Genomic DNA, 25,456 nt, shown 5'->3' on the forward strand with positions numbered 1-25,456 from the left:
GCCCAGGTGACCAGCAACCAATGGGCTCCTACCTACGCTCAGGAACCGTCCCCTATCTTCTCCTACATCACTGGGTATTCCTCCCCCCTCCCCACTCCAGCCAGGGACATGGTCTGTCGTACCTGCATTTCTGTCTAATAGGAGTACCGTTGAGCTGTCCCTCGGAAATGGGGTGTGTGTGCTGTATGCAGCTAACTGAGCCCTGGTCCATACTCCATCCTTACCTGGGAGTGGAATACCACACCTCTGGCAGAGGTGCAATACCCCTGTAGCGGCCGAACCCTCGGGGCGCTACAAGTGTATACATCATAGGAGGCGCTGGGGGTATATACATCACAGGAGATACTGGGGGCATATACATCACCGGAGACACTGGGACTACAGTATATACACCACAGGAGACGCTGGGGGGCATATACATCACAGGAAACTCTGGGGGCATATACATCACAGGAGACACTGGGACTACAGTATATACATCACAGGAGACGCTGGGGGCATATACATCATGGGAGACACTGGGGGCATATACATCACGGGAGGCGCTGGGGGCATATACATCACGGGAGACGCTGGGGGCATATACATCACGGGAGACGCTGGGGGCATATACATCACGGGAGACGCTGGGGGCATATACATCACGGGAGACACTGGGACTACAGTATATACACCACAGGAGACGCTCGGGGCATATACATCACAGGAGACGCTGGGGGCATATACATCACGGGAGACACTGGGGGCTTATACATCACAGGAGACACTGGGACTACAGTATATACACCACAGGAGACACTGGGGGCATATACATCACAGGAGACGCTGGGGGCATATACATCACGGGAGACACTGGGACTACAGTATATACACCACAGGAGACACTGGGGGCATATACATCACAGGAGACACTGGGACTACAGTATATACACCACGGGAGACACTGGGGGCATATACATCACAGGAGACACTGGGACTACAGTATGTACACCACAGGAGACACTGGGGGCATATACATCACAGGAGACACTGGGACTACAGTATATACACCACAGGAGACACTGGGGGCATATACATCACAGGAGACACTGGGACTACAGTATATACACCACAGGAGACGCTCGGGGCATATACATCACGGGAGACACTGGGGGCATATACATCACAGGAGACACTGGGACTACAGTACATACTGTTGTGATCTGCAACAAGAAATAAGGAAAGATAGGGGAAAGCTGTCCCTACAGTAAGACTAAGCTGAATCCCTACGATGTAGCGGGCTGCCTGTTCCTAGCGAACAGACCCGCCTTCGTCCTCGGCTAGTCTGAATGAAGACCTATAGAATTAAGGGAGGGGTCCCTAAAAGAACGTGGGTAAACGTGGATCCCGTTCCCCGCTGTTCTATATGGTGCCTTCCTAGGTTTAATGAGGTGTCGCACCAATAAATGATCACGACGTCCGGTCTTTGGCTGAGGGTAGTTTCTCCTCCACCAACTTGGAATCCGGCATCCTTAATCTGCCTGACCCTTCACCCTGTATTCTCGTGGGTTCTTAGGGTCCCTTCTTCCTTCTTGTTCCTGAGCCCTTCTGTTTTTTTCTCTTCTTTTCCCTTCTCAGTTCCTCCTTCTTCTCCTTTCTCGTGGAGCTGGGCTGAGAAGTAATCCCAGCTCCCCTTCACCTCCTCTCTCTCTCCACTCTCCTCCTCGGCCTCTCTCTAGGCCCACTCTGGAGTAGAGCTCCTACAGAGCCTCTACTCCCTGTCTTCTCCTCTCTCTGCACAGATGTCCTGAACTGACTGACTGTCCTAAGATGGTGCCCACCTTTTATACCTCCCTCTAGCCATGAGCCCAGGTGACCAGCAACCAATGGGCTCCTACCTACGCTCAGGAACCGTCCCCTATCTTCTCCTACATCACTGGGTATTCCTCCCCCCTCCCCACTCCAGCCAGGGACATGGTCTGTCGTACCTGCATTTCTGTCTAATGGGAGTACCGTTGAGCTGTCCCTCGGAAATGGGGTGAGTGTGATGTATGCAGCTAACTGAGCCCTGGTCCATACTCCATCCTTACCTGGGAGTGGAATACCACACCTCTGGCAGAGGTGCAATACCCCTGTAGCGGCCGAACCCTCGGGGCGCTACAAGTGTATACATCATAGGAGGCGCTGGGGGCATATACATCACGGGAGACGCTGGGGGCATATACATCACGGGAGACGCTGGGGGCATATACATCACGGGAGACGCTGGGGGCATATACATCAGGGGAGACACTGGGGGCATATACATCAGGGGAGACACTGGGGGCATATACATCAGGGGAGACACTGGGACTACAGTATATACACCACAGGAGACACTGGGGGCATATACATCACAGGAGACACTGGGACTACAGTATATACACCACAGGAGACGCTCGGGGCATATACATCACAGGAGACGCTGGGGGCATATACATCACGGGAGACACTGGGGGCATATACATCACAGGAGACACTGGGACTACAGTATATACACCACAGGAGACACTGGGGGCATATACATCACAGGAGACGCTGGGGGCATATACATCACGGGAGACACTGGGGGCATATACATCACGGGAGACACTGGGACTACAGTATATACACCACAGGAGACACTGGGGGCATATACATCACAGGAGACACTGGGACTACAGTATATACACCACAGGAGACACTGGGGGCATATACATCACGGGAGGCACTGGGGGCATATACATCACGGGAGGCACTGGGGGCATATACATCACGGGAGACGCTGGGGGCATATACATCACGGGAGACTCTGGGGGCATATACATCACGGGAGACGCTGGGGGCATATACATCACAGGAGACGCTGGGGGCATATACATCACAGGAGACGCTGGGGGCATATACATCACGGGAGACACTGGGGGCATATACATCACAGGAGACACTGGGACTACAGTATATACACCACAGGAGACACTGGGGGCATATACATCACCGGAGACACTGGGACTACAGTATATATACCACAGGAGACGCTCGGGGCATATACATCACAGGAGACACTGGGGGCATATACATCACGGGAGACACTGGGGGCATATACATCACAGGAGACACTGGGACTACAGTATATACACCACAGGAGACACTGGGGGCATATACATCACAGGAGACGCTGGGGGCATATACATCACGGGAGACACTGGGGGCATATACATCACGGGAGACACTGGGACTACAGTATATACACCACAGGAGACACTGGGGGCATATACATCACAGGAGACACTGGGACTACAGTATATACACCACAGGAGACACTGGGGGCATATACATCACAGGAGACACTGGGACTACAGTATATACACCACAGGAGACGCTCGGGGCATATACATCACGGGAGACACTGGGGGCATATACATCACAGGAGACACTGGGACTACAGTACATACTGTTGTGATCTGCAACAAGAAATAAGGAAAGATAGGGGAAAGCTGTCCCTACAGTAAGACTAAGCTGAATCCCTACGATGTAGCGGGCTGCCTGTTCCTAGTGAACAGACCCGCCTTCGTCCTCGGCTAGTCTGAATGAAGACCTATAGAATTAAGGGAGGGGTCCCTAAAAGAACTAAGGACTGGGACAAAAATGGGACACCTCCTAAACAGAAATTGTTGTACAAGACAAACTGACAAAGAGTACTAGAGGTCCCAGAGGACCAAGCAAACTGACAGAGAAAGGCACCGAAGCACCTGGCTAGCAAAACAGTCAAACAACACTGAAGTCCAGCAAAGCCAGAAGGGCGGAGCTGGAATATATAGGCAGATGGTCACGTGACCGCAAAACAAAGATAGAAAAAAATAACAGGAGGGTTTCAACACATACATCACAAGACACACTGGGACTGTAGTATATACATCACAGGAGATGCTGGGGTCATATACATCACTGAGGAGGGCTGGGGCATATACATCACTAGGGAGGGGTAGGGGGCATATACATCACTGGGGAGAGCTGGGGTCATAGACATCACTGGGGAGGCCTGGAGGGTATAGACATCAGTGTCATGGACATCAGTGGGAGGACTGGGGGGGCATAGACATCAGTGGGAGGGTGGAGGGCATAGACATCACTGGGGTGAGCTGGGGGCTGGGGCGTAATGACTGAGGTCGCTGCTGCAACCGGGCCTGTCAGATCAGGGGCACGGCGGGTGAGGGATGGGGGCCTGCCGACACCAGAAAAAGCTTCAGGTGGATGTACGTCCTTTGACACACATACATCTGAAGGGTATTGTGGTGCGCAGGTCTGCACGCCACAATGCACGCTGCTGGCCAATCAGAGGCCAGCAGCTGACATCGGCGACCACATGACAGGGCGCATGGCAGTGACGTCACATACTCCCATCGCATGCCAAGGCCTGCTGGCTTCACAAGAGGATACGCCCTGCGAGGGAGCGAAGGGATGGTGAGTATTTATTTATTTGAAAAAAAATAAATCATTGGCCATACCACTATGGATGTCTATGGGGTGCATTATACTACTGTGGATGTCTATGGGGTGCATTATACTACTATGTATGACTATGGGGTGCATTATACTACTGTGCATGTTGTCGTCGCCACATAATGTGGGACGTTCTGAGACATTGTGCCTGTTCCAAATTTAATAGTAAAATTCAAATACATGCATGGAAGAGTCACGCTGATACATGGAGCATCAGGACAGGTCTCTCTTTATTTTCAGCATGACATCATCTTATATAGGTATTTAATAGTTATACATGGTAACAATATAATTGGCTCAGCTTTCTCTAAATATGTGCTGGCATTAGCATACATATATCTAATTGCCTAAAGTTAATTCTGTCTACACCCTGCTGAACAGTCTCAGGTGTGTATCTCACTTAGGTTTCGTTTTCTACTACTTTCCTATGTTTTCTCTAAGTCTGTTTGACAAAGACTTTCCTAAGGGACCGCTTATCTAAAAACACACATACTGACTCAAACTCAATACTGGTAAGCAGGAGATACACGTACAAAAATCAAAATGAAGTCAGCATAGATAAAATAACTTCTGCTCTCACAATGTCTATGGGGGTTCATTATACTACTATGAATGTCTATGGGGTGTTATACAAGTATGGATGTCTATGGGGTGCTTTATACTACTATGGATGTCTATGGGGTGCTTTATACTACTATGGATGTCTATGGGGTGCATTATACTACTATGGATGTCTATGGGGTTTCATTATACTACTATGAATGTCTATGGGGTGTTATATTACTATGGATGTCTATGGGGTGCATTATACTACTGTTGATGTCTATGGGGTGCATTATACTACTGTGGATGTCTATGGGATGCATTATACTACTGTGGATGTCTATGGGGTGCATTACACTACTATGGATGTCTATGGGGTGCATTACACTACTATTGATGTCTATGGGGTGCATTACACTACTATGGATGTGTATGAGGTGCATTATACTATGGATGTGTGACACTCCAGGGGTCTGGTTGCCACAGTAATAGAGATATTATGTCTGAGAGCAAGTGGGAGGTTTCTCTGGTCAGGATCCCTAAACATGCAACACGGTCCGCCCAGACCTGGGAGGGGAGGAATCTGCCCTTATAAACTGGGTCTGGGGCGGGATTAGGTCAGTCAGAGTGGAGCTGCAGACAGTTCCAGACACAGGGAAAGCAAGAACAGGAGCTCTGTAGGAGCAGTAGCAGAAGTCCAGGGGCTGGAGCTGAGCAGAGTTCGCCCTGGACGAAGATACTAAAGCCGGACACAGGAGTCCGAGGCTGTGGGGACTGATCTACACCCAGCTGCAGAAACCAGCCGGCAGGGGATTCCAGGTCCTCTGGCCATAGAAGCCCGGAGGCTCAGTCACAAAGAAGGGACCAGCGCCGCCATCCAGGAGCGGAGGCTAACAGAAGGCCCCAAGTCACCAGCCATACGGGTGAGCACCACACGGTATACTCAGGGACGTGGGCTACTTGTAAACGCTGACAGCAAGGTAGCCAGGAAGAGTGCAGATTAACGGGGAGGCCTACAACTCCACCTGGCCAGGGGAACTCCTGCTTGCTCGCAGACTGACCAGGCCCCTTATACTAGCCAGTACTCCCGGGAGGGTCTGCCTTGTACCATCAGTAAAGACCCTGAACTGCACCTCACGTCTCTGTGATTCCTTGCCGCTCCTGCACCATTAGCACTGGGACCCTCACACCATCACTCCCATCATCTTCCACATTAGCTGCCCTGAGACAATACTTCTCCCGTGGGGAGTCATCCCATACTCGGCTGCGCAAACAACATCAGCCTCAGCGGTCTGCAGCGCAGCGGCGGTCCCCACTGACCGCAATCCACGGGTGGCGTAGTCGGACACTTATTACAACACTTAGACTGCCACTGGTTTGACCACCCTGGGCACGGACCGGGTCACCGCCACGGAGAACTACAACCCCCAGCGATCCGGTTCCGGGTATTCCCCCTGCACAGCAGCACAGCACAGGCCCAGGGGGCGCTTCAACTTTGGCGTAGTCGGCAGGATTTCGTGCCCGCAACCACCGGGTACTGCGTGCCTGAAAAAGAGACTTTTATACTTACCTGTGGTGAAGTTTCCCGCCGTCCGGAGTCGTTTCCCGCCATCCGGAGCCGATTCCCGCCATCAGACGCCATCTTGGACCGTTTCCCGCCGTCTTCTGCCTTCTTCCCGCCATCCGCAGCTGCTTCCCGCCTTCGGACGCCATCTTCGGGACGCCGCACGGGAAGAAGAGGGGCGTGGACGCCGAAAGCGCGCGAGATCCGAAGCTCCGCCCCACGCTCTGACGCTGCGCAAGGTCCTGGAAGGGAGGAAGAGCGACGCTGACGTCATCGGAACGCGACGCCAGGTCCTCAACCCCGACGATCGACTGCGGAGCCGCGGCCTACGGAAGAAGAGCATCGCAAGGTAGGCCACGGTCCACTAGGGGGGAAGGAGGATGTCGGACACCGAGGGGAGCTCCACTGCCACAGCCACCGCCAGCGCAACCGCTGCAGCAGTCATGCCATTCACCATGCCCTATATCCCGGGGGCAACCTGGCTACCCCAGTACTCAGGGGAGTCACATACTCTAAATGACTTTAGAGAAAGACTGGATAGCCTCTTCCAGGTGTACCCCCTCACAGAAGAGCAAAAAGTGAGCATCCTGGTGGCCCAATTAATCGGGGCAGCCCAAAGGGAGGTAAAGTCCTGGCCACCTGGGAGGAAGAGGACTGTCAGAGACATACTAGCCCGGCTGAAAGACACATTTGACACCCGCACCTCAGCCGAAATAAAGCTCAGGTTTTACGGGTGCAAACAGCGGGCACATGAGAGTATAAGAGACTATGCTTTAAACCTACAAGAGGCCCTGAGAGCCATTAAGCAGGCAGACCCTGACAGCGTGGGAAATGAAGATAAGCTGTTGACTGAACAATTTATGGAGGGTCTACTATGCAATGCCCACCGAACCCAGTTGCGGGCAATGGCCTTACAGGACCCTGACCTGGACTTTGCACAGTTCAAGGACAGAGCCATCCGGGTGCTCCGAGAACCGGCACCAGGTGGCGCTGTGACCCACAGGCGCCCTGCTATCACTTACCACCAGGAGACGGCGCCCTTGTCTGCAGGGCCTGTGGGAGCTGATGCGCAGGCTTTAAACAGTGACCCGGCTACAGACCTGCACCATCAGGTCCAAGAGCTGACTAAAAGCGTTGCCGCGCTAACCAGAACTGTGCAGTCTTTACAGGTCTCTTCTCCAGGAAAGATCCAGCTGGCATCCGGACCGGAGGACGTCCCGTGGCGCCGACTGAGGAGGACCCCACCGGCCAGAGGAAGACCCAGCGACAGATACAACGAGGACGGACGACCTATCTGCCGCCGCTGCAATCAACCCGGACATGTGGCAAGGTACTGTCATTTAAACGGGCACAACCTGGGGTAGAGGGCCAACCCCCAGGCATAAGACCATCAGGCCCATCAAACTGGCGCGATAAATACGTAAGGGGACGTCCAATCTTGCCTGTGGTACTGGATGGCATTCCTATGAGTGCCCTACTAGACACCGGGTCACAGGTCACCACCATCCCGTACGTGCTCTTCAAGCAGTACTGGAATGACTCGGACATAACCCGCTACCCAGATGACGACCTGAGTATCATCGCCAGCAATGGTCAGCCCGTGCCGCAGGTGGGATTCAAAGAGGTGACCATTAAGATCGGTAAAATCGAACTGGCGGCACAAGGACTGATAATAGTGGACATAGACCGTCATGAGAGTCACCCTAGAATAACCTTGGGAACTAATGTGATTGAAAATTGTCTTGCAGAGGTGATTCTCATTTTACAGCAGGTTGCCAAGAACGCCAGTTCCGGTAGGCAGCGTGTGCTCCAAAAAGAGATCCGGGCACTGATGAAACGGCAACAGGTGGAACTATCTGGTGGTGAGATAGGTAGCGTGAGAATGTGTGACCCGTTCCCTATTGCCATGCCCCCAAAAAGTGAGATGATGATTTGGTGCCGGGCAGCTATTGGTCTAAGAGGTAGAGACTACCAAGCAATGGTACAACCCGTCTACTCAGACAGTAGGCCCACCATTTTGACAGCACGGGGGGTGGTCGATGTACGCCATGGGAGGGTGCCCGTTCGCATCATAAATATCGGGGAGAGAGAAGTACACCTGCCCCGGTATGCCACGCTAGCCAAATTGTTCACCATTAACCAGAACTCTGTACAGGCCGTGGAACCCTTGCCTCCATCTCAACCAGAGGAAGGTAACGGCTCTAAGAAACCAATGGAGGACTGGTGTCAGCAACTGCATTTGGGTACTGACTCCACTCCCTCACACCAGAAACAGGGAGTCTATCGGGTGGTTCGAGAGTACGAGAGAGTGTTTAGTAAACACCCGCTAGACTTCGGGCGAGTAAAGGGAGTAGAACACCACATCCCCACGGGAGACCATCCTCCCATAAAGGAGAGATACCGACCCGTACCCCCGGCACACCAAGGGGATGCTTAGAGACATGAAGGAGGCTGGGGTAATCAGGGACAGCTGTAGCCCCTGGGCAGCTCCACTAGTCTTAGTGAAAAAGAAAGACAACACTATGAGAATGTGTGTAGACTACAGGAAGGTCAACCGTATCACACACAAAGATGCGTACCCGTTACCAAGGATAGAAGAGTCCTTAGCTGCATTAAAATCTGCTAACTTCTTCTCTACTTTGGATCTCACTAGCGGGTACTGGCAGGTTCCTGTAGCAGAGGCGGACCGGGAGAAGACCGCATTCACCACCCCGATGGGTCTCAGCGAATTTAACTGTATGCCGTTCGGGCTCTGCAACGCACCAGGAACCTTCCAACGGTTGATGGAATGCTGTCTGGGACACCGGAACTTCGAGACGGTCCTGTTATACCTGGACGATGTCATCGTCTATTCCAAGACCTACGAGGACCACCTGAAACACCTGGCAGAAGTGTTTGAAGCTCTGGCAAACTACGGCCTAAAGGTGAAACCCTCCAAGTGTCACCTCCTGAAACCAAAGGTGCAATACCTGGGACACGTGGTGAGTGCTGACGGAGTGGCTCCCGACCCTGATAAGATCACCGTGATTAAGGACTGGCCAAGACCCTCCAGCATAAAGGAAGTGCGGCAGTTCCTCGGGTTGGTAGGCTACTACCGAAGATTCATTCCCGGTTTCACCAAAATGGCAGCCCCTATGCAGGACCTCCTGATAGGTCAATCTCAGAAAGCCAAAAACCAGAAGCCGCCCTTCAGGTGGGAAAAGCTGGAAGAGGAGTCCTTCTGCCAGCTGAAGATGGCCCTCACGGGGGATGAAATCCTGGCATATCCAGACTACAGCCAGCCCTTTATCCTCCACACGGACGCAAGCAACATCGGGCTAGGAGCTGTACTGTCCCAGATCCAGCAAGGGAAAGAACGGGTAATCGCTTACGCCAGCCGAAAGCTACGGCCCACGGAGAGGAACCCTGAGAATTATAGCTCATTCAAGCTGGAGTTCCTGGCAGTAGTGTGGGCAGTGACCGAACGTTTCAAGCATTACCTTGCCTCCTCCAAATTTACAGTGTACACGGATAACAACCCGTTGACACACCTGGACACTGCAAGGCTCGGTGCCCTGGAACAGAGATGGATGGCCCACCTGTCCAACTTTGAATTCACCATCAAATACCGGGCAGGACGATCAAATGCCAACGCGGATGCACTGTCTAGAATGCCGAACTTACCGGACGTAGGGGAAGATCCAGAAGATCTGGAAGAAGTTGAGCTCCCTGCGTTCCACCGTCATGGGATTACCCTGTATTCCCACCGTGTGAAGGACAGGCGCTCCGTGACGTTCAATCCCTTGCCCCACTACAACTGGGCGGAGACGCAAGACAGTGATCCCGCAGTCCGTTTGGTGAAGGAAATGCTGACCCAGGCCGATGCCAGTCTTGACCCAGACGCTCCGGAGGAGACCAAGCAACTGTGGAAGGAGAAAAGTAAGCTGTTCCTCTACAGGGAGAAGCTGTGCCGGAGAATGGTTAACTCTCGAACACATGAGTTGACCTGGCAGGTAGTGGTCCCAAGACGAGACGCGGCTATGGTTCTGGAGGCATACCACAACGGAGCAGGACACTTCGGATGGAAGAAGCTGGAGTTCTTGTTGCGTGAATGGTTCTACTGGGTAGGCATGAGAGGAGCCATCGAGAGGTGGTGCAGAGACTGTGGCCCGTGCCACCTGAGAAGAAAAGACCGAGCCAGCCAGAAGACTCCCCTGCAGCCCATCATCACCAGACAGCCACTGGAACTGGTAGCCCTGGACCATGTGAAACTGGCTCCAAGCAGATCTGGGTATGTCTACGCCCTCACAATCGTAGATCATTACTCCCGGTTCCTGGTGGTGGTCCCGGTCAAGGACTTAACGGCTCAAACAGCAGCTAGAGCCTTCCAGCAGCACTTCTGCCGTCCACACGGGTACCCGGACCAAGTGTTGACAGACCAAGGACCAGCCTTTGAAGAGGAGGTCTTCCAGGAGTTCTGCAACCTGTATGGCTGCAAGAAGATAAGAACAACGCCCTATCACCCTCAAACCAATGGACTCTGCGAGAAGATGAACCAGGTGGTGATAGATCTGCTAAAAACATTGCCCCTGGAAGAACGCAGTCTGTGGCCTGAGAAACTGCCCGATCTGGTGGACCTGTATAACCACATCCCTGTGGGTTCCACCAACTGTATCCCGGCTTACCTAATGAGAGCAAGACCTGGTAAGCTGCCTATTGACCTGGATATGGGAGTCCTGACGCCTGAGGACACCTCGCCAGAGGCAGACTGGGATACAGAACGGCAGCAGCAGTATCGGAAAGTACAAGAGAGCGTCGAGCGAAGTCTGTCTCAAGCTAGAGAAAGGCAAGAGAAGGCTTATAACCAGTATGCTCCCGCTGTTCCCCTGGTACCTGGAGAGCAGGTCTTGAAGAGGAAGAGGCGGCTCCACAAGTTGGACGACCAGTGGGAGAAGGACCCGTACACCGTACTGCCATCAAGCCATGAGAACCCAAAAATCTGCGTAATCAGTAAGGATGGAGGAGAAACCACAGCCATTGTCTCCAGAGACCACCTGAAGAAGTGTCCCGAGCAGCTGCAAAGCCCTGAAGAAGATCAAGAAAACCCTCAACCCGCAGAGGAAAGGGAAGAAATGATCAGTACCGTACTCGGAGACTTTCCCCGGTCTTGGACACAAGTAAACGGCGCTGTCGTGGTACCCGTCCTCACCTTTCTCCAGCCAGCCCCGCAAGTGCCTACAGAGGAACCGGTAGAGCTGGAAGAGCAGCCGGCCCAAGAGGCAGAAGAGTCTACACCAGCAGTACAGGAGGATCAACCCTCTGCTAATAGTGAGCCTGCCGTGCCCCTAGTGAGCCAAAGAGTGCGCAGAAAGCTGCCCAGCTTGCCCATAACACCTCCTACACCCTGTAGTGCAGAACCAGTTAGTGAGCTCCGTAGGTCCACTAGAGTCACTAGAGGTCAGATGCCCGCTCGCTGGAGAATCTAAACCAGTGCACTGTAAAGTTGACTGTTTATTGAAAAATGTTTATGGTTTATGTTTGTTGCCTGTTACTAATTATGTTTCTCAGTTACCCTGCAGATTTATTTGGACTAACAGGTTATGGACACTGGATAACCGGAACAGTTTTGTAGATAGTTGCACCTTGGTGCCTCTTGTGAAGACGGCCGCAGAAGAGAAAACCTGTCTGGCGTGGCCTACTTGCGGCCCAAAGTAGCTAGCTCCAGCCTTGCAGCCACGCCCAAGGACAACGCAAGGGGTTTGCTTTGGACAGGTCCCCTATTCTGTGCCAAGACTTCGCCTTGTTGGGTGACATGGATGCCCCCTTTGTTTCATAAACTTCACCTTGGGTGATATGGACACCCGGTCACGGAAACACCGTTACCTCTACAGACTAAAGCTTCTTGTAAATATGTTGACTTCTTATTGTTATACCTTGTATTTATGTTTCTTTAAAAATGTGTTTAGTCCCGGAGTACTAAAATTTACTAGGGGGGAATGTGACACCCCAGGGGTCTGGTTGCCACAGGAATAGAGATATTATGTCTGAGAGCAAGTGGGAGGTTTCTCTGGTCAGGATCCCTAAACATGCAACACGGTCCGCCCAGACCTGGGAGGGGAGGAATCTGCCCTTATAAACTGGGTCTGGGGCGGGATTAGGTCAGTGAGAGTGGAGCTGCAGACAGTTCCAGACACAGGGAAAGCAAGAACAGGAGCTCTGTAGGAGCAGTAGCAGAAGTCCAGGGGCTGGAGCTGAGCAGAGTTCGCCCTGGACGAAGATACTAAAGCCGGACACAGGAGTCCGAGGCTGTGGGGACTGATCTACACCCAGCAGCAGAAACCAGCCGGCAGGGGATTCCAGGTCCTCTGGCCATAGAAGCCCGGAGGCTCAGTCACAAAGAAGGGACCAGCGCCGCCATCCAGGAGCGGAGGCTAACAGAAGGCCCCAAGTCACCAGCCATACGGGTGAGCACCACACGGTATACTCAGGGACGTGGGCTACTTGTAAACGCTGACAGCAAGGTAGCCAGGAAGAGTGCAGATTAACGGGGAGGCCTACAACTCCACCTGGCCAGGGGAACTCCTGCTTGCTCGCAGACTGACCAGGCCCCTTATACTAGCCAGTACTCCCGGGAGGGTCTGCCTTGTACCATCAGTAAAGACCCTGAACTGCACCTCACGTCTCTGTGATTCCTTGCCGCTCCTGCACCATTAGCACTGGGACCCTCACACCATCACTCCCATCATCTTCCACATTAGCTGCCCTGAGGCAATACTTCTCCCGTGGGGAGTCATCCCATACTCGGCTGCGCAAACAACATCAGCCTCAGCGGTCTGCAGCGCAGCGGCGGTCCCCACTGACCGCAATCCACGGGTGGCGTAGTCGGACACTTATTACAACACTTAGACTGCCACTGGTTTGACCGCCCTGGGCACGGACCGGGTCACCGCCACGGAGAACTACAACCCCCAGCGATCCGGCTCCGGGTATTTCCCCTGCACAGCACAGGCCCAGGGGGCGCGTCAGATGTGTATGAGGTGCATTATACTATGGATGTCTATGGGGTGCATTATACTACTATGGATGTCTATGGGGAGCATTATACTACTATGGATGTGTATGAGGTGCATTATACTACTATGGATGTCTGGGGTGCATTATACTACTATGGATGTCTATGGGATGCATTATACTACTATTGTTGACTATGAGAGTGCATTATACTTTATGGATGACTATGAGCTGTGCATTATACTTTATGGATGACTATGAGTTGTGCAGCATATTATATGGAGTACTATAGGAAGTGCATTTATACTTGTTCTGTGGAGCACCATGACTTCTATGTATGCCACTGGTGAGTATAATGGTTTATTTTCTTCCATACATTAAAGAACAGTAGCAGAACGGGGGACATATATACCAGGATGGGGGATAAATACCAGGATGGGGTCCAGGATAAGGGACATATATACCAGGATGCTGGATGCATATATACAATTTATTCAGGATGGGGGGGACCCTGGTCCAAATCTTGCACCAGAGCCCATCAGACTATAGTTATGCCACTGGCTGGGGGGCATAAACATCACTGGGGACATAGGGGGACATAGACATTACTGAGGAGCGCCGGGGGTAATATACATCACTGGGGAGGCTGGGAGGCATAAACAGCACTGGGGAGAGCTGGGGGCATATACAACACTGGGGAGGGCTGGTGATCATATACATCACGGGGGTCATATACATCACTGGGGAGGGCTGTGGCATAGACTTCACTGGGGAGGGCTGGAAGACATATACATCACTGGGGAGGGCACAGACATCACTGGGGAGGGCTGGGGGTTATATAAATCACTGAGGGGGGCTGGGGGTATCGACATCACTAGGGAGGGCTGGGAGGCATATACATCACTGGGGAGGCATAGGCATCACAGGGAAAGCTGGGAGGCATATACATCATTGTGGAGGGCTGGGGTCATAGACATCACTGGGGACAATGGGGCTGCCGCTGCTCTCTTCCTCTGTGGGACCGGAGCGCATCACTTGTTAACTCCGCCTACAAAGTATGTCCTCATGCTCGCCAGTGCCAGTTCGAGGACATAATCCATCAATGCATGTGTACACAGTGTTCAGTAGTGAACGCTGCGTGCGTGCAGTGCAAGTGGAGGGCAAGTTTAAAGGGCCGTCAGCCGGCAAAACGCAGCTGCTGGCCAGAGCTCTGTGGTCCCCAGGAGTTCCCCACCCACGCATTAGAGCATAATAAACATATTTTCATGTCACTGGCAGCTTCCACATCACATGCTATATCACAGCTAATGATGTGGGACTATCATAGCCGGTATAAAAGCAGAGGCAGGGAATGCAGCAGCCATTTTGGGGAGTTTCTGGATAGTGAGAGGATGTCACAGCTTAGCCATAGAGATAGAGAGAGAAAACCATAAACCACTGAAGAAACTGTACAGATAGTGTGTAACAGCTCAGCAGTGAAAAATGGTTACCATCCATTATCTCATAGCCATATATATGGAGGTCACTTTGACATTACTAAGGCTGTGTTTGTGTTAAAGAGTTTAAAAGGGGTTGGATTCAGTCTTAAGAAACCTCAGAGCGTCGCACATCTTTTTTAAGGCTGCGTGCCCACGTTGCGGATTACAAGCGTTTTTGCTGCGGATTTTCCGCAGCGGAAACGCTTGTAAAACGCTTGGTAATCCGCATCCCATTGTCCCCAATGAGAATCCGCAAGTTCTATGCCCATGCTGCGTATTTTTCCGCAGCGTTTATGCTGCGTTCAAAAATCCGCAGCATGTCCATTAATTTTGCGTTTCCACATGCGGAATTGCCTTGTGCAATGCATTAAAAACGCAAGGCAATTCCGCATGTGGAAAACGCGCGATAAACGCGCAATAAACGCGTGCGGAATTCCGCATGCGTTTTTCCGGGAGAGGACAAGCGGAAATGAAGCAGAAATTTTCTGCTTCATTTCCGCAACGTGGGCACATAGCCTTAGAATTTGTAATACTTGCTATTTGCCGTCAAATTTTTGGGAGAAACTTGGCAAAGCTGGTGATTTTGAATTTCACAAGATTTTCTCATCTCTAATTATTAGGTTGAAGCCAAGGTTGTCACATTTTTGTTGAGACTGGTCAGAGACCGCTTCCACATTCACTATCATCTGAAGGCAGGACAATATAGATTAACTCCATCTTGCACATTGCACTTCTTGCAGAAGGGTAAGGCTGTGTGCCCACGTAGCGTTTTTCAAGCGTTTATGCTGCGGAATTTCCGCAGCGGAAACGCTTGTGAAACGCTAGGTAATCCGCACCCCATGGTCCCCAAGGGGATTCTGCATGTTCTATGCACATGCTGCGGATTTTTCCGCAGCGTTTATGCTGCGTACAAAAATCCGCAGCATGTCATTTCATTTTGCGGAAGCGCAGCGGAACTCCCGCCATTGACTTGCATTGAGATGCATAGAAACCGCGACTGTACATTTTTACAAGCGGCTTCTATGCGTCTCTATGTGCGGATGGTACCCAGTTCTGGAGGAGAGGAGACTCTCATCCAGACCTGGGTACCATTGTACCTGTAAAAAAAGAATAAAATAACAAATAAAGTTTATATTCACCTGTCCGGCGGCTTGTCTCTGAATGCCGGCATCGCTTGAGGACCTGTGGTGACGTCACAGTCATGTGACCGCAGGCCCTTCACCGCTCTGTCTCGCGATATGCCGGCAGCCAGGAACCAGCCAGGAAGCAGCGCTGCAGCCACGCCGGGACATCGGGAGTGAGTATAGCTTTATTTGTTTTCATTTTTACGGTTCACACTGTATAAATCCATGCCGTTTGCATGGATTTATATAGTGTGACCTAGTTGTCAAGCACTTTCCAAGTGATGCTATCGCCTGGAAAGCGCTTGTCATCTGCATGCAGAAACGCATGTGAATCCGCATGTATTCTGCAGGAAAAACGCATGCACAATCTGCATGCGTTTTTTTCTGCCAGGGAGATGCAGAAAGGCTATGTGCCCACGATGAAGAAATGAAGCAGAAAATTTCTGCAGCATTTCTGCATCTCCCTGGCAGAAAAAAACGCATGCAGATTGTGCATGCGTTTTTCCTGCAGAATACATGCGGATTCACATGCGTTTCTGCATGCAGATGACAAGCGCTTTCCAGGCGATAGCATCACTTGGAAAGTGCTTGACAACTAGGTCACACTGTATAAATCCATGCAAACAGCATGAATTTATACAGTGTGAACCGTAAAAATTAAAACAAATAAAGCTATACTCACCCCCGAGGCCCCGGCGTGGCTGCAGCGCTGCTTCCTGGCTGGTTTCCGGCTGCCGGCATATCGCGAGACAGAGCGGTGAAGGGCCTGCGGTCACATGACTGTGACGTCACCGCAGGTCCTCAAGCGATGCCGGCATTTAGAGAGAAGACGCCAGACAGGTGAGTATAAACTTTATTTGTTATTTTATTCTTTTTTTTTTACAGGTACAATGGTACCCAGGTCTGGATGAGAGTCTCCTCTCCTCCAGAACTGGGTACCATCCGCACATAGAGACGCATAGAAGCCGCTTGTAAAAATGTACAGTCGCGGTTTCTGTGCGTCTCAATGCAAGTCAATGGCGGGAGTTCTGCTGCACTTCCGCAAAATTAAATCACATGCTGCGGATTTTTGTACGCAGCATAAACGCTGCGGAAAAATCCGCAGCATGTGCATAGAACATGCGGAATCCCCTTGGGGACCATGGGGTGCGGATTACCTAGCGTTTAACAAGCATTTCCGCTGCGGAAATTCCGCAGCATAAACGCTTGAAAAACGCTACGTGGGCACACAGCCAAATGCTGCAGAAATTTTCTGCTTCATTTCTGCATCGTGGGCACATAGCCTTAAGCAGTTTTTACAGAGGTCCGGACTGAACACCGGACCGGGGCAGCACAAATCGAATTGCTCAATTCTAAATACTAGTATTATGTGAAGGGTATTTAGATGAATTGAGGTCCGTTTAAGAAACGGAAGCCTTGTGTCCATCACAGAAGAAGTTGGTCTTGAAGATTGTAAGGACTTCATACCTAAATTATATTAGAAAATGTAACCCTCAGCTGGTGAGGTGGAGTTTTTGTCACGCAACTGGTGATGTGGGGTTTCCTATACCTCAGTGTTTAGAAATCTCTTATTTTTACAGAAAATGCAAAGATCACGTTTGTTTTAATCGTTTTCTTATTGGCGATTGATTACACATGAGTATAACAACATTTTTGACACCCTCAAATGGATGGAAGCTAGTGAGACACGTATCCTCATACCAGCATTTTTCAATGAGTGGCAGCCGAACAAAAATTCCCTGGGGTGTGGCAAACCCCACCTCACCAGTTGAGGGTTAAGATCTTTTCATTAAGCAATGCTGCATTCATAATCGGGGGAATGTCTATGGATCAGAACAGAAACTTATTTCTTTCCTACAATCAGAGGCAGTTTTAGTTTCCATCTCGTGACGCTGCAGTTAGTGAAAACCCCAGCTGAGAGCTACAGGGCAGGACTTAGGACTTGTAATATAATGGAACGGAGAAACGAAACTGAAAATCAGCCTCCTGCTTCCTATATAAGACGGGGGCTGGGACATCAGGAACAGAGTCTACGACACTGCGGCAGAGGCATTTGATTGGACTTTCCTCCTAGCTGCAGAGAAGGCAGAATTTTTTTATTCTATCCTATACACTTTAGAGACGCTAGCCACATTATTGCAACCATGGAGCCAGATAATAGTGAGGAAATCCATGTCTACATGATACAAATGTTCAGACCTAGGATCTGCAGCCTTATCCAGGTGATACCGGTGCTGGACAACATGCTCAGTCTGGATCAGGAGTTTAAGGAAACATTAAAAGCCAAAGCTGCGGCCGAGCACCAAGAGGCGGCCAGAATGCTCCTAGATCGGATCCTAAGAGAACCCAGGGTGCGTGGTTGGTTCGCCGAGCTTGTCAACGCTCTCAGGGCGGCAGAATGCCACCAAGCGGAGTTGTACCTGAGCCCTGGAAAGTTACCGTCCGCCGAGGAAGAGGTCAAGCAAGACCACTGTAAGGAGCTGATTTCTTTACTCTGTCCACAGCTGATTGAAAAGATGGTACCTACAGAGATGACTCCAAAGTGCCTCAACAAAAAGATATGCTCCATTGAGGATGCCGCCATTGTAAGTTTTTGTAACATTTTAAATTAGAGAAATTTAGAGCTATTGTCCTGTTGTGCAAAGCTATATGGAGAAGGCAGGATCTGCCATGTTTTAAAGCAAAATATCCTTTGTTACGGTGTTGCTTGACATATTTTCCTTTCAGGATTCTATAAAAGCTGAGTCACAAGATCTTTAAAGGAAGCTATATCGGTTAACATTCAAGGGGTGGTCCACTACTAGGACAACCCCTTCTTGAACTAAATGTTTGGCCCCGATAAAATAAAAAACATATACTCACCTCCTGTGCTGGCGCCGTACCAGCGGTGTTGGCACTCGCTGACCCAGAGCTCTGGTGTGGTGGACTTACACGTGGTCCCTGGTGCCCAATCAGCGCTGGCGTCACTGTCCCCACCTTTGTAGGATTGAACATGAAAAGGAAGTCAGGGCTGCAGCTGATCTCTGACTCTGACAGGAGGGAACTCCTGTATATGAAACCTATTGACCCGATTTATCAAAGCAATTTAGCCAGAGTTCTGGTGTAAATTTCTTTGAAAAGTTGCTAAATTTTTGCTTAAAAGTTCTGCAGAGTTGTGACGCGCCTCCACATCATGATGCTACAGTCTGTCTACTTCATGATGAGCTGTGGCGTTCCTTACACCAGAAATTTTACACCAGTTAGGGACTAGAGTAAGATTTCTGATAAGGCGCACTCTTAATGAAGCAAAAGTGTCTGACTCCAACACACCCTCTCATCACCCTCAGAAAGTTGCTGGTCTTGATGAATCAGGGTCATATATGCCTGATCTGACACCCCTTCAGGCTAGTAAACTGATTGTCTTGGGTCCAGCTCCCAGCAAGTCTGGCAAACAACTCATTCTGCCAGGGGATGCTGTGACCGGATAGGCATTTCTGCTGCTGCAGTGGAAATGTAAAGTTACATGGCGACAAATCAGATGAATTGTTATAACTGATGAGTGGATCTGCAAAAAATTTAATTTGGTCAGGAATTTTGTTTTGCATTAAATAAGTGAGGATTACTGTACTTTGTGGTCTGGAAAATGTAGGGTTTGTAAAAAAAAAAAATAGTATACTCTCCTCGCCACTCACCTGTCTCTTCTGGTCTTCATGGCAGCTCCTCCCCACCTGGTTTTCCACTGGCTCCCTCTGACTCCGGTCTCTTCTAGTTTTCATGGCAGGCAACATCCTGAGTAGGCCTCGGGTGTACATGTTATGATATCACGATGTGCATTGCCTGAGACATTATTGATGTATGTCACCTGAGGACCCGTGGAAACCATCAGCGTTGTGAAAGAAGATGCAGAAAAGGGTATTACGTGACATGAAGACCAGAGTCCGGAGCCAGAGGTAACCAGCAAGGAACTGGATGTTACACGCACGCCGCTAGGTTCAGACAGGGGCGAGACAGGTTACATGAATTCTTTGGAATCCTGGGGGAACCGTTACTCAGGGCGACCATAGACCATGTGCTGCAGCTTCTCTCAGGCACACAGGGGTATTAACCCTCAGGCACAGACACGTAGGTTGTTTCACTTGCTGACCAGACACACTTGACAAGAGTCCTCATAAACGGTAGAACAGTAGCATTTAATAAGAAGCCACACATCCAGTGCAAGTTACGTCTTATGAGCAACAGGCTCCAGTGACAAACAGTACAGTTTCCTTAGCAGCACAGCGGTTCACAGTCTTCCCAGTAGTACAGGACAGCACAGTTCTAATGCAAAGGCACATTAATGAACACAGCATTCTTTACAGCACAGTGAGATGGAGGAGGGGGGAGGGTTTACTAAGGAAGATTATCCCTGTGACACCATTTCTTCAAGTCCTTATCTTTCTGCCTGACAATACTCTGCACTGTTAGTTCAGAAACTCTACCTGACCTGTGCTTAGCTTCACTCCTCACTTGAATCCTTTTCACTTGCAGGGGAACATCTATGAGATACAGAACATACACATACACCACCTTTCTCTTTGGCATCAGCCAGAAAGTAAACAACTTCCCCACAATCCCTCTGGGGCTCTGCTAAAACACTCCCCTTCTCCTGTGACTGTGTTAACCCCTCTAGTTGCTGGATGCTTCTGGATCACAACACTTCCTGTCCCATGTGCTTGTGCTACTTCTAATAGTTGCTGAATGCTTTTAAAGCAACAGCACTACTTCTGCATGTCACACTCTGCAACAGCACTACTTCTGCATGTCACATTGAGCAAAGTGACAGCCAATGGTTAATGACCTTTTTGCTGGATTCATTCAAAGCGAATCACAAAAAAAAAATGGATTCAGGCAAATCCAAATTCTTTGTAGAATTCAAGGCAAATTCGATTTGCTCATCTCTAATCATCATGTAAAAAGCCCACCACAACAGGAGCCGATTGTACCAAGTGACTCTTCTTTCTGGATTATGGAAGGGAGTCTCAAACAGGGGTCCTCCATTATGATGTCCATATGCCGTGTTACCATATAAGCAGTGGGATATCTTTAAAACTTGAATTATTGCAGTACTATTAGTTTGCATGTTTTTTTTGTTCTTTTTTTTTTTACATATGGTATTATCCTCCATGACCAGCAGATGCTGCTGTTTGCAAATAAATTTGTTATTCTAGACTTCTGTATTGCGTTCAATACTCAGTAAAGCCACATACATTTAGGAAACACAAAAGTTGGCTTTTTACAGTAAGCAGAAAAAAATCTTTAGTTTGAGCAACACGGCAACACACAAGACGTGTGGCGGGGCAGGGTTGCCAACTTGAGTTTATCAAAAATTCACGGACAGACAATATTTTTTACGGACACATTAGAAAACCATAATAAATCAATAAGACTAAGTGATCCATGTCTACAGCCCAGAATCCTGATATGAAGACATCAGCTGCATTCACTGTCAACTCTAAAATAATAATAACAGACAAAATAATCTGTATAAATTCTCCGGCTTCAAAAATAATCACGGAAGCCTCAAATTTTTTTTACAGAAATTATTTTTACGGGCTGTCCTCAAATTTCTGGATGGTTGGCAACCCCGGGTGGCGATACTGTCGACACAGCTTGGTCCTTAAGCCCCCGTCTCACATAGCAAGATCGCTGCTGTGTCACGGTTTTGGTGACGCAACAGCGACCTCACCAGCGATGTCGCTATGTGTGACACTTTGCAGCGATCAGGCCCCTGCTGTGAGGTCGCTGATCGCTGCAGAATGTCCTGGACCATTTTTTGGTCTTTGCCCTCCCGCTGGTCAGCACACATCGCTGTGTGTGACCAGGAGGACCAGCGATCAGGCTGGTAACCATGATAAACAGCGGGTTACTAGGGGCGCACTTAGTAACCCGCTGTTTATCATGGTTACCACTCTGCTACGTGAGCAGTAACCTCCCGCTGACCGTAGCAGAGTGGTAACCATGATAAACAGCTGGTTACTAGGTGCGCGTGTGCCCCTAGTAACCCGATGTTTATCATGGTTACCAGCCTGCTCCTGCTTCAGCAGGCTGGTAGCCAGGAGCAGGACATCGTGGAAAGATTCTTCCCACAATGTCGCTGCTCCCCTGATCGCTGGTGAGTCGGCCTGTTTGACAGCTCACCAGCGATCACATAGCGACGCAGCAACGATCCCTGACAGGTCGTATCGTTGTCGGGATCGCTGTAGCGTCGCTAAGTGTGACGGGGCCTTTAGAGTCACTCTTTGCCATCAAATTGATTATTCTATACAGTAATTTCTTGGTCAAATACATTTTGGGGCTAAATATCTTTTAGCAAAGGTTTTCAGCGAGTTTCCTTCTTATTTATGTAATAATACAAGTTGAAAATTGTAAGAAGACTGAGAGGTAAACCCCTATGGAGACAGTACTAGGGACCATATTTTATTACCAATTTTCCAAGAAACAGAATAGCATTGGTTGTCTCCCAAATGCCACCTCTTTTTAGCTGGTGCGGTGATCAGAAGATGGTAACGAGAGCAGCTTCTCTAAGCCCCGGTAAAGAAGCATAAAAGATGTTGTCCACTACATTATCACTGAGGGCCTATCCTTAGGATAGGTCATCAATGTCTGATTGTCCAGGGTCCGATACCCGGTACCTCCGCCGATCAGCTGTTATCGGAGTCGACAGTGGCCACCGGCGGGAAGCACTCACTCGTCAAGCTGCTGCATCTACTTGTAATGCTGCCGCAGGGTACTGCACATCCGCCTCCTATTGATTTGAATAGGAGGTGGATGTAGAGTATCCTGACCCGGCCACTACCAGAAGACGGAGCAGCTCGGCAAGTGGGTACTTCCTGCTGGCGGCCACCGCCGACTCCGATAACAACTGATCGGCAGGGAGTGCCAGGTGTCGGACCCGGCCAATTAGACATTGATGACCTATCCTAAGGATAGGTCACCAATGTAATTGACTCGCCCCCTGGGCCGTGGGGCACTCGGAACCGGGCAGTAAGGAGACGATGGGGGTAGTAGTGGCGGCCCGATCCCGTGGCTCAGGGTGGTCAGACCAGTGGCAGTCTTTTAGATGTTTTAGGTGATGTCCGACTACGCCACCCGTGGATTGCGGTTATTAGGAACCGCCGCTGCATGCAGACCGCTGGGGCTGATGAGGTGTGCAGCTGGGGTAGTGTGACTCCCCACGGGAAGAGTGTGGCCCCAGGGCAGTGTAGTGGATGGTGGGAGTGGTGGTGGTGAGAGTCCCAGTACCGGTAGTGCCGGAGGGGCGAAAAAGCACACAGACAACGTACTGAAGTCCAGGGTCTTTACTCACGGTTAATATCCAAGTCACTTCTGCAGGGAATGACTGCCCGAGCCGTGCGGCGTTCACCAGGTGAGGGGCTCGGTCAACTCCCAGGCAGTTCAGGAGTATGGCTCAAGACCCACTTTTGTCCTTTCTCTGGCCTGCCTCACCAGTGACCCACTTTTGTCCAGCTGCCGCGGACTTGTGCGGTTAAACGTGGGCCCCGTCCTCCACTGTCCTATATGGTGCCTTCCTAGCAGGTTTGATGAGGTGTCGCACCAATAAATGATCACGACGTCCGGTCTTTGGCTGAGGGTAGTTTCTCCTCCACCAACTTGGGATCCGGCACCCTTAATCTGCCTGACCCTTCACCCTGGATTCTCGTGGGTTCTTAGGGTCCCTTCCACCTTCTTGTTCCTGAGCCCTTCTGTTTCTCTCTCTTCTCCTTCTTTCCTGTTCTGTCTTCTCCTCCTTCCCTTGGCCTCTTCTCCAGGCCCACTTCTCCTTCTCCTCTCAGGCTCTGGCCTTTTCTCTAGGCCTGCCTCTGAGCAAAGCTCCTACAGAGCCTCTGCTCCCTGTCTTCTCTGACTGGACTTCTCTTCTTCTACTCTCAGAACTAAGATGGTGCCCACCTTATATACCTCCCTCTGACCATGAGCCCAGGTGACCAGCAACTAATGGGCTCCTTCCTACGCTCAGGAACCAACCCCTATCTGCCCCTACAGCACTGGGTGTTCCACCCCCCTCCCCACTCCAGACAGGGACATAGTTGGTCGTGCCTGCACTTCTGTCTAGTGGGAGCACCGTTGAGCTGTCCCTCAGAAATGGGGTGAGTGTGCTGTATGCAGCCTACTGAGCCCTGGTCCACACTCCATCCTTACCCAGGAGTGGAATACCACACCTCTGGCAGAGGTGCAATACCCCTGTAGCGGCCGAACCCTCGGGGCGCTACATAATAGTAATAGACAACCTCTTTAAATGGCGACTGTTCAAACCAATGTTTGACCATGTAATGAATGGTCGCCTGCACAATGACGTAATTGGGATTAAAATTTTGGCTCACACACTGTGTTTTTTTAAAAAGTCCCTCCAGTTTATAGAAAACTTGTAATATGGCACCAAGACACATCAAGTGGCCTCACTCAGTCTCTAAAACCCATACTGTTTGCTAAAACAACACTGTTGCAGTGCTTTATTGGACAATCAATACCCAGATAATTAGATAACATGAAACCACTGAGGCCAGTGACTGGCTGCAGCGCTCACGTGTTGTACACGGGATGTCACCGCCACAGTCCTGTGCACAAAAACTATCGGAGCGAGGCAGAGCTGGAGCGTCAGGGGCTTCAGGTAAGTAATGATTTTTTACAGCATTTCTTGTCTTGGTTCCAATTTTATCTGATCTGGGACATCCCCCATTACGCTTTTTTTGAGTGAATTAAGTTTTTGAGTCCCCTGTGATATGTGTATTACTGTTACTTTATTTTTTTAAGATAAACGGAATTATCAATCCCTTTGATGCCAACCGGGAACTTCTCAGCAGGATTACTAAGAAGAAGGATTGGTTTCAGCATTTTGTGGGTGTGTTACATGACCTGGGAAAAAAAACGCTTATTGAAGAGTTGACAGGAGGCACATATGAGGAATTTATAGGTAACTTACTGGTTTTCTTATCTTAGCCATATCATGGACTGACGCTAATCTTAACCACAACAAGTTATGTGCACAGTGCCTGTGTGGTCACCACCAAAGCATAGATGCGACTGGTACTTTTGCAAACCTCCACTGCAACCTTCTGAAGCCATTTTCCTTTCTCTAAAAATTTGTTTGGGCTCCGGAGCTTCTTGTAATGATGGAGCATCTGGCGTTACGAGCAAGAAACCATTTAGAAAAGGTTTCCCAGTTCCTGAGAGATTTTCCAGCTCTCCGGGAAGTCTCCCCCTTTTTTTTTTGGAGCGTTCCC

At 50.2% G+C, this 25,456-nt stretch overlaps 1 protein-coding gene across 1 annotated transcript in view; it reads left to right on the forward strand.

The window, feature by feature from the left end:
• Positions 1-18,177: 18,177 nt before the first annotated feature.
• The window catches only part of IFIH1 (interferon induced with helicase C domain 1), a 40,949-nt gene continuing 33,670 nt past the window's right edge, over positions 18,178-25,456 (forward strand). The window contains exons 1-2 of the mRNA XM_073647053.1: positions 18,178-18,784; positions 24,987-25,146. Coding sequence (XP_073503154.1) covers positions 18,344-18,784; positions 24,987-25,146 — 601 coding nt within the window. The 5' untranslated portion in view covers positions 18,178-18,343. The remainder of the gene's footprint in view (positions 18,785-24,986; positions 25,147-25,456) is intronic.

The sequence above is a fragment of the Phyllobates terribilis genome, unplaced genomic scaffold, assembly GCF_046119375.1.
Source record: "Phyllobates terribilis strain yellow unplaced genomic scaffold, ASM4611937v1 Scaffold_9__5_contigs__length_417890890, whole genome shotgun sequence".
Taxonomy (NCBI): domain Eukaryota; kingdom Metazoa; phylum Chordata; class Amphibia; order Anura; family Dendrobatidae; genus Phyllobates; species Phyllobates terribilis.